Source organism: Psammomys obesus, unplaced genomic scaffold (genome assembly GCF_907164565.1).
Source record: "Psammomys obesus unplaced genomic scaffold, mPsaObe1.curated_primary_1811, whole genome shotgun sequence".
Taxonomy (NCBI): domain Eukaryota; kingdom Metazoa; phylum Chordata; class Mammalia; order Rodentia; family Muridae; genus Psammomys; species Psammomys obesus.
This window is the reverse complement of record NW_026591711.1, coordinates 3,752,560-3,763,329: the sequence shown is the minus strand read 5'-3', so window position 1 is coordinate 3,763,329 and position 10,770 is coordinate 3,752,560. Positions and strand designations below refer to the sequence as shown.

Here is a 10,770-nt window from a genome sequence, read left to right as displayed (position 1 = left end):
AAAAAGACACAGGCACACAGGAAGCCGGGATCAGGTGGACTGGGCTCCTGGGTGGAGAAACCTCATCACCCCAGAAGCTCAGCGTGTGTGTGTGTGTGTGTGTGTGTGTGTGTGTGTGTGTGTGTGTATTGCACACAACTGAGCGGAGAGGCAGGGTTGTTTCATACAGCTCAACAAGGAGGTGGGGTTATTGCAGACAGATAAACAAGGATGTAGGATTTATGGTACTCCTTGGATCAAGGAGACTGATTTAGCTAATATCTAATCTCAGGAGCTGTCTCCGAAGGGAGCAGTCTTCAGGCCATAAATAACCCGGGGAGAATGTTATGGTGGACGTTTTGGGCACGTTATATTAATACCCACAACTGGACCCCTAGGAAAGGGTTTGTCTTTTCCCTGTGGGTCTCACCCTGGGAAGACCGTGCCGCTTCCACGGGTCTGAGACTAGTGGTCCTGCCACGGCTGCACACATGTCAACAGTGCACGTCTACTCAGGACTTCATTCACTAGGGATGAATGAAAAAAGAAAGAATAGGAGGACGTGACTGCTCCCAAGAGGTTGAAGTTTTATCATAGAACTAAGGGAGAGCACAGGCAGAGGCAGAGACGTCTGGGAGAGTCCAGAGTGTACATGACCAGCATACTGAGCAAGGCCCTGTAAGGGGGGGGAGGGAAGAGGGGAGAGCCAGAAGCCAGGAGACCAAGAGGCAAAGAGGTAAGAGGATTGTGTAATCGAAATGGCTGGCTTATGTAGTGAAGAGCAGCTAGGGGAAGGGCAACCTAGGCCAGTCCCTAGACTGGAGCCTTTAAGGTAGAGGATGGGTTATGGCAGCCATGATGACTCTAACAGGGACTGAGAGATGCTGGGAGAATTGGCAGTCAGAGTCTGCTTTAACATGTCAATAAACACCCCAGTACCTCATTTAGCCACTTGTCCTCGGTTTGAGACCCAACAAGGGCTTTCCGTGTTTCACGCTTTTCATTTCTCCACTCTCAGTCTGGGATATACATCAGAGTCATAGTCATGGAATGGACTGGGAGTGGTGATGTACATCCTTAATCCCAACACCCAGGAGGCAGAGGAAGGTGAGTCTCTATGAATTCAAGGCCACCCTGGCTTACATAGCAAGTTACAGGCCAGCCAATTCTACAGAGTAAAGCCCTGTCTTAAATCCTAGCCCCCCCCCCCCCAAAAAAAAAAAAGCCAACCACAGGCAGGAACTGCCTTTCAAATATCATACCCACACATTGCTAACAAGGTCACAACCATGAAAAGCCTCCTTTGAAAACCTGCTGTGAAGCAATAAGGGCTTCCGAGAGGAGACAGTAATCTATATGATTCGGGAATAAGGTAAAATTATGACTTATTCCTTTGTGACATTGAAACAAACAAACAAATCAAACTTTCAATGTTGGAAGCGTTCTAAAGCCAGAGCAAAACCAAACTAAACTAAACCAAACCAAACACACAAGTAGATCTCTGCTTGCTCTCACAGCCCTCTTTTCTTTCTACCCCTAGGAGGATGATGTTCACAAGAGTTGGCCTTTTGTAAGAAATAACTCATTTTCAAGAAAAGAGCCCCATAAACAACCCAGAGAAACAAAAACAGTAGCCCACAATAAAAATGACAAAAGCAATCTGACTGGGTGTAAAATCTTAAGAGGACCGGGATATTAACTCAAGGAGCCACAGAGATGAATTGATGTGTTGTCTTGTGTCGTAAACAGCTCTGCTGTGGGGGTTGACATAACTGGAAAGCAGGCTGCACTTCAGCAGTTAAATATAGAAACCTGTAGGGACACATTTATTGGTTGCAGAAAATCCATTCCAGTTAAAACCTAAAGAAGCCAGAATGGAGAGACATGAAATGTTCCAGAAACCAATTAGTGCTATTAGGGATGGAAGCACCAAATCTAAGAGACTGTCCAATAGCTAGATCTCTCTTTCTCTCTCTCTCTCTCTCTCTCTCTCTCTCTCTCTCTCTCTCCATGCTTGTTTTGTTTACTTTCCCTTTATCTCTACATTTCTTCTTTTGTGTTATTAGGGCAGAGGACTGTTTGGAAGAACAACCGAAGGAATAGTTTTCCTGCTGGTTGCAGATGGGTCCTTGCACTCTGTATGGCTTCCTGGGAACATTAACACTAAGCCAGAACGCTGAGAGCCTGCAAAGAAATTCTCCACCATCTCAACTTTCCTTTTACCAATCAGTGCCACAGGTAACTAGGAAGAGGTTTTTTGCTTTTTAAAGGTCAAACTCAAATCCCTTGATTCGGCTTCTTAGGTTGGATGAATACAACACAAGAAAAATGAATTAAAAAAAAAAACAGATTTGGAGGGTGAGGGAGGGAATCCTAGGATTCCTATTGCCAACAAACCCCATTATTTCCTTCTGGACTACTTTTCCTTGAAGGTTACAAGTCTTGTTTTAGTGTATTGAAGATGAAACTCCTTCTGTGGAAATAGAAAGCTTTCCAATTATTCCCAAGGAACAGAAATTCAAATATGTAGACCAAATATCCAAATAAGGACAAATCAGGAAAATGTTCTTATAATACACACAGACATATATATATATATATATATATATATATATATATATACACATATATATATGTATATATATATATGTAAAATACCCTCTGGGTTTTAATATGCCGTTAGATTTTGGTTTTAAAATGGATGCAGGTTGTAGAATTTTTAAACATTAAAGTCATCTTTCTTGGAACTTAGTAAATTCCTAGAAATTCTCCTCTTCAAAGAGAACAATTATATTAAATTACTTTCCTATTTTTCAAATATGATTGGAAAAACCGTTGAGTCATATATCACATAGATATTAGATATTACAAACATGGTAGATTCTGTGACACTGAAAATACCTATGTTAACCCTGGGAGACCCATGTATTTACTACTGAAGTTAAAAATGAGTCTCTATGCTAGAAAACAAGGAATTTCTGCTCTTTAAATACTGCGGCAGCTGCAATCTTGTCTGTGAGGAAGAAAAACAGTGAACAGCCCTGTGAAGAGGCAATTCTCAAGTGTAGGTGCTGGAGGAGGTGGTAATGAGCAACAGCCACCGCCTCCAACACACCCCCGGCTTTAGGGTAAACAGGGGTTCTCCCATTTGGAGACGGTAATTCAGCAGCAGCGGGCAGCCAGGCAGGGCGTCTGTGGATCTGGGAGTCCTGATTGGCCCGCTCCCGCCTCCCAGGCCACGCCTCTCGACGCCGTGCTCCTCCCCTCGGTGGGCGGAGCCCGTCCAGAGCAGCGAGGGCGCGTGCGCGAGCAGTCCCTGCTGTGGTGCGGTTCAGCCGGGGCTGCGCACACTCGCAGACTGCAGGCCGTGGGAGACGGTGGAGGTCACGGCGCGGAGGCGGGGCGGGGGCCAGCATGGCAGCCTCCTTGGGGTTCCGAGGAGCAGCCTCCGGCCTCTGGTACTGGAGCGGCCGGCGGCGGCCCGTGGCCAGCCTTGCAGCGGGTAAGGACCTCGTGCCCCTTCTGCTCATGACTTCCTCTGGCCATCCGAGGAGGGCTTTCGCCCGATGGGCTGCGGTTGGTTTGAGGGTAAAAGCGACAATTGTGGTTGTCTCCAAGGCCTGGGGTCCCTCTGCGGCTGCCTCCTGAGTGGTCACCCTTCCCCTCCTGCCCTGTGACCAGCTCCGGATTGTTCAGCGTCCTCTGCGGGACCCTGGAACAGCTTGTGGTGAAGGGGAGGAGTGTTTGGGTCTCGGGCGTGCCATTTGGATTTGGGGCTCCTAGGACATTTGGAGGGCTCAGCTCCAAGGGTGACCCCGCCGCACCCATCTCGTGGGGGACCCTCTGGTTCTCCAGCCCCCTCCTTCCCGGCTTCACCCTAAGTGAGCGTTCCCTCGGACTGCAAGGCCTGATTTGTGTTTTAACTACTCTAGTCAGAGGCATGGCCGTATCCTAGCATTCCAGCAAAGTTTGTCACCCTTGACCAGCAAATCGACCTACCCTATTATGGAGTGGAATTGTTGCCTCAAAGTGGAAAACTTTTGTCAAATTATTAACCACAGCTCTTTGAACGTCCTCAAAATTGTGGCCATAACCTATCCGACTAACTATGCTCTGCTGTAAGTTTCGGAAACTGACCAGGAACTTAGGAAAAGGCTGTGTTTAGAGAATTTATGTGAATGTCTGAGGAGAACGCCTTCAGTAATTTCATTTTTCACACGGGGAACATCTCCGACGAGGTTCTCCCTAATTGTTGGGTTTTCTGGGACACCAAGACACCTCTTTAATTGTTTGATTTGTGGGAGATTTTTTTTAAATGTAAGAGTGTATTTTAACAATGTGCAGTTTTTAGCACGATCGTATTCAGAATTAACAAACAAAAACCCCTTGAGTTTGCCTGGCATGTATGAGGGTCTGAATTCAGGATGCCTGTATTCATTTGTTCTAATTTTTGTCTAAGAAGTATGCTGGGAATTGATTTCTTTGTAGCTCCCAGACTTTCCCATCAGGAAAACCTGTGAATTTCCTTTCTGCTTTGGAAGAGTATTTATGTGATAAAAGGTAGCAGATGGCAGATAAGGAAGTGTGGGTAGCAAGATACAATCACATGATTTGGGATATAGTTTTTTTTTTATCATTTCTTAAAGGGATCAACAATTTTCATATGCATGTACAATTCTTTCAGATCTGATTAGCCTGGGACAACGTATTTGGTGTTTAGTGTTTTTGCAAGGTGTTACAACGATAGGTCCGTGAACCCTTGATGTGCATTTTAAGGGTTATGAAAGTTCTTATAATTCATGATAGAAAAGACTGTATTCCTTTACTCTGACAGCTGAAGGGCAGATTATCTTCCAGTGCTGGTTAGACTGCTTTAATAAACTATCTTGTACTTGGGCTGCTTTTAAAGATGTATAAATGAACACTTTTAAGTAGTTTTTAAGTAAAGTCTTTAAAACACTTGAGCAATCCTGTTTTACTTTGGAGTTGTTTTAAATGCCACTGTTAATATAAGTAATATTAACCACAAATAGTAAACTAAATTTTTAACTTTTTTTTTTTTTTTTTTTTTTTTTGAGATTCGAATCTTTAAAAAAGGGAAGGGAACCCATCTTCATGCAGTTTTAAAGTGAGTTGATCTTACACTCATGGGGTTGTACACACACACACGCACACATGCACATGTGTTCTCTTCAACTCACTTCTGGGGACTTTTCAGTGTATACATGGAAAAATTGTATCAGAACATTTTTAAAGACCACCTGACCAAAGGAAAATTTATTAGTATTGTACATAAAATTGCAATACTAAGTTTAAAAAATTACTGCTGTTTTCTGTATATATGGATTGTACTTTTTTCCTGTGTATATGGATTCATGTTTAGATTTAATCTTTTTGCCAGTTTCACACATACAGTGAATTATGATTATAGTCACCTCTATTGCTCTCTGTTATACCTCTTCCTTTCCCTCTGAACCCCTTCTTTCCAGCTAGTTCCCCAGTCACCAAATGATACTCCTGTTAACAACCATTAGCAGTCAAAAGTACTTCATGAAGGGTGGGTCCTCATGGGTACCTCCTCTATTCATGGTGGAATGTTGAAGGGTCCAGCGTCTGGCAGGTGTCCTTTGCTGCTGTGTGTCCAGCATGGTTAACAGCTGTGTGGTATCTGGACGGTCGTGTTTTGTGGCATTCTTCACCATCTTTTTGTTCCTCGTGTCATGGAATGCACTTTCAAAGCAGTGTAACTTCAGCAGGAATCACGCATCTAATGGTATTGTTTTCTGTTTACATTAGCTTCACTTACATTGGCTAATGCAGGTTTGAAAAGTTGTGGTTGTGGCACCAAAGTTGACTTTAAACCTGTGAGCTTACACACAGAGAATATTTATTATTGAAATACCATAAAGCCTTCCTAGAGTAAGTTGTCATCCTTAGTTGAGAAACTTACTACTGAGGCAAACAGTGTTCATTCCATGTATTAACTGACGTTCCATGTAACATAGGACACCTGTGTTATCTCTCTTTAGCCAGTTTTTCTTTCTTCGCTTTCACTGGTTACCCTCTGTGAAAATACTACATGGAAAGATATTTTGGGACTGACCACATTTGCATAACTTTAAAAAGTGTATTATTAAAATTGTTCTATATTGTTATTTGTCTCTTACTGTGCCTAATTGATGAATTAAGCTTTATCATGGAACACACACACACACACACGCACACACACATGCACGCATGCACACACGAACGGACACACGCAGGAAAATATGTACAGAGTTTGACATGGTCTGTAATTTCAGACACCTGACTTTGAACTGTTACCTCCTTCAGGTCAGGGAAGAACACCAGTATAACTTAGGACACAATTAGAAATCCATGTAGAAGCTTTAAGTGATTGTGTTTGTGTAATGAAGTAAGCTTTTCCTTATGACTTTGTGCTCTTTTCTATCCTATATTCTACAGTAAATGTGTTCTTTTGACTAGGTGGCTTTTGGAAATATAAAAGAATCTTTTTACAGATAAGACTGATTTCTGGGGAGCAGGTCAAGTTACCAGGATATATATATATATATCCTTGCTCATACTACATATGAGAGATCATAATATGAAATTTTAAAATGTTGCCAAATTTTCTAACCAGTTTCTTCATCAGTCAGCTAATATCACCTTTATGCTGACTGTTTTTGTTTTCAGCTTGATTTTATCTGTCATCTGACTTTGCTATCTCCACAAATTACTGTCAAGACTTGCTTAAAGGAAGATGGATTGAAGATTTTTTTTTTAATCCTACTAAATTTGTTGGGATCCCTGTATCTTTGGGAGCCAGTTCTGTATGCCAAGTACTCCTTCAGAAACTCCATCTAACCTGGAAGCTGTTGTTCCCTAAATGATTCCTTGCTGCCTCTGATCTGTCTCTTTCCTCCCTTCTAACCCACTAGGCTAAAAAGGCTATTTGGTGTAGGACTTGTTCCATAGTGGTATCTCTTGGCCTTTTAAATGAAAGTAGCTACTGTTTATTTACTGTCATGTGCTAGGCATTGTTTAATGCTTTACATATCTTATTGCAAGTAATCGGTCCTGTAACCTTCTGGTGTTGTAGATACTGCTGTTGATAAGAACATATAGAGGAGTTAAGTAACTTTATACTTCAAGGACATATAACCAACGGTGATTTTACATGGCTCTCCTAAACGCAGATTTTTAATTTGATTATAATCAGTGAGTAACTTCTCTTTGGACAATACTTACATTACTTCATACCATGCTTTTCTTGTTTTGCCCCAATGATGAAATAAAGAGAACTAAGCCCATCACTGACAACCTGCCTTGATTGGTACACACATAGTTGGCCCAGATAACATAGGCCTGCTTGATCTTGGCTCCTTAGCTTCAGCAGCAAAGGTCAGCTTTTGGATCCTGACACTTGGAATTTCACAAGAACTAGTCTTTTAGTAGTTCTAGCATGCCCTCTCTGACTCCTGTTCTGCTAGCATCCATCCTGTTTGCCTGTTTTATACCCGGCCCTTTGACACTTAATTTGTTCACCCCACTAAACAGACAATTTTTCCCCTTCATTTCATTAAGTACCTCTCTAGCTGTGATTGTATCCATTCCGAAATTGGTTTATAAGCAGGGATTTCAGGATTTCTTAGTATCTTAATTTTTAATCTCTTGCTTAGATTCTGAGTATTATCTATGGTCTGTTCTTTCTCCTGGCTGCCACTTAGGTAGTAGTATTGAGAGTTATAGAAGTTTGCTAATTATTTACAGTGCTTTCATTAATCCCTTGTTCATTCCTTATTACACTTTTCATAGTACTTCCAGCTCATTGACAGGGTTGGCAGTCCCTGGACCAGACATCTGAATCTAGGATGCAGAACGTTGGAGACTTCACCTGTGTAATGGTTACAGAGGCACAGCAGCTCACATTTGCTGAGTGGTCCTCATTACCACTCTTACTCTGTAGTTGCTTCAGAACTTCCTTGTAGCCCCATGAACCTATTCAGTGAAACCCTTCTAGTTAGAGTTCATTCACATAGCATTTAACATCCACTGTTCCAATTCATTTATTTCCTTTTCTTATAAGAGTAGTTATAAAAGTTAAATGCTTATGGTAAAAATGAAAGGTTTTTAAATAAAAAAATCTTTTCTTTAAATCAAACTTATTACTCTCTATACTTGGGATGTGACCACTTTTTTTTTAAATGTGCTCATATAAAACTCAGAAAAATAAGTCCGTATGTGTGTTTTTGTGTTAATGTTTTGTGTCTTAATGTTTTTCTTTGGGTTTTCTCCTGGAGGCCTTTCCTTTGCTGTAGATGGAGTAGACCATGGTAGGACAGGATAGAGATGCATATTCTTGTATTAATGCTCTGCATCTTGCTGGTTTTTCACTTGGTAATTTGTTCTGGGTTTTTTTTCCCCCCTCTGCTTTAGACAAGTATATAAAAGTAGGACAAGGTAGAAAGATAGACAATTAAGGAAAGAATCTCCTTACTCTAGAGTCTGGTTCAGACTTCTTGACAGGTGAGTCAACATGGAGCAGATCTTGCTAGGCCCCCACTCCTCCATGAAGAGCTACAGTTCATGTCAGCTGGGGGGCCAGTCTTCTCCAGGACAAGCCTTCTGAGAGGTTGTTCAACCCAAGGTGGTCAGCATTAACACATGAACTCAACAGGCTGTACTTACATGCAAGTTACCTGTGTGTGTATGTATAACAATAATTAAAGGAGGCCATGAACTTGAGTGAGTGGAGTAGATATGATGTAAATACAGTCCTCATGTATAAATTTCTCAAAAATTAAAAATGTTTCTTTACAAAAAAGGAAAAAGAAATCCAGTATAATTAACATTTTCAGTGACTGTTAGTTATAAGAGACACTATTCCTTTAATATAGAAATATTCAAATAAGCCTTAAAATTTCAGTCATGTTTAAAGCCTAAACATATTGATAACCTTCATGTGTGGTCTTTCTCCTTTCCCAGCTGTAAACCTGTGATTTACAGAATTCCAGGATTCACAGAATTTCCATTTACAGAGAAAGACACGTGTTGGCTCCACGTGCAGCCTTGTGGCCCTAGGTTTTCTCCTGTCAGAGTTCAGTCCTGTTCGAGACACTTCTGAAGCCACTCTGTAGCCTCAGTTATGGAGAAGAGGGAAACAGGGAGGGGTGTTAGCAACCTTTGGGGTGTAACTTGAGAGCCACCAAAATCATACGCATGACAGCTGCGGTTGACATGTTTTATCCCTTCTCTGAGTGCTACAGCTTCTTAATAAGTCAGGAAGCCTAGTCACGCTTCACCCACCTGAGGGCTCTGAAAGGACTCGGGCTGCTGCAGGAGGCAGTGTGGTGCCGTTTTTTTGCCCCGCCCCACTCTCCACATTCCTTTAAATACAGGACTAATATTTCATTGCATTGGGTTAGTGTGAATTATTGTGAATTAAGTACTCTACTAATATGTTGTTATTTACATGTTTCTGCTGTCACAAACAGTGTAATAAATAATTTATTTGTTTCTGTGGTTCAGAGTTTAGTGTATTTAAGAACATAGCAAATGATGGTCTGTATTTACTATTGGTTTTTATAAGTAAAATTGGATTTGAGGGCTCAAGACATGGCTCTGTAGATAAAGCACTTGCCGTGGAAGGCTGAGGACCAAAGTCTGGATTCCAAGCACATACATAGAAGCTTCATGGGCATGGGGCCTACCTGTCAGAAGCCCCCAGTTCCCGTCCACCCCCGCGCTGTCTAGCTAGGCTAACCTAATCCATGAGCTCATAGTTTAGGAGCTCTGCCCCAGGAAGTAGTGAGGAGAAGACATCAGATGTTGACCTTTGGCCTCCATATGCATCCACGTAGGTGTGAACTCTGTAACAGCATCATTTTTTACATTTTATCCGTACCCGTCTTGTATTAATGTTTTATTGTGTTTATGTCTTCTTGGGTTTTAAGTTCTTTGCAAGGCAAGGATTGTATCCCATTTATATGTTAAATGGCTAGGCCTAGCAGCAGCACGTGGGACAATAAGGTAGGAGGATCAGAGTTTGAGGCCACCTTCTGACATAGGTATGGCTACTTAATGCTTGTGGATGGAGTATGTGACCGAATCTTTGCTCTCCCTTGTCATTACTAGCTACCCATTTGACTTAGAGTACCTGCTGTTAAACCAACTGCTTTAAGAATGTAGTGTTTCTTGTTGTAATGTTTTTAGATTGTTAAATTGTACTTTTCCAACTTCAACATAGTGGTCTGCTATAATAGTGCTCCACTTTCTCTTTTTGTTAATTTGCTTGTGGGCATTAGAACTCTATCATAAAAAGTACTTCTCATTCTATTTAATTTTAAAATAAAATTTCAATTAGGTGTCGTTTCTCTGTCATTGGGCCTTTGTGGGCTGTAAAGACCAAGGCGCTTGTTGTAAAGCTGTTGTTCCATCAGCAGCGTGATGTTGCACAGGAGTGACATGTCTGATGGACACGGCACTGAGCTGTAAAGAGGGACTAAGTGCTTCTAACCCAGTGTGAGCTCGCTAGCTTTCTTTCTTTCTTTCTTTCTTTCTTTCTTTCTTTCTTTCTTTCCTTCCTTTCTTTTTCTTCCTGCCTGTCTTTTTTTTTTTTTCTTTTTTTACTTTCACATGGGAGATTTATTAAGGGAGGGGACACAGAGGCTGCCTCTGGATGAGGGTGACAGTAAAGAACAAGCTTTATGTCATTTATTTATTCATTTATTTATTTTATCTATCTATCTATCTATCTATCTATCTATCTATCTATCTATCTATCTATCT

General features: G+C 41.5%; 1 protein-coding gene across 1 annotated transcript in view; it reads left to right on the top strand.

Annotated features, from left to right (window-relative positions):
• Positions 1-3,278: 3,278 nt before the first annotated feature.
• Hibadh (3-hydroxyisobutyrate dehydrogenase) overlaps positions 3,279-10,770 on the top strand; it is a 95,469-nt gene continuing 87,977 nt past the window's right edge. The window contains exon 1 of the mRNA XM_055611870.1: positions 3,279-3,481. Coding sequence (XP_055467845.1) covers positions 3,394-3,481 — 88 coding nt within the window. The 5' untranslated portion in view covers positions 3,279-3,393. The remainder of the gene's footprint in view (positions 3,482-10,770) is intronic.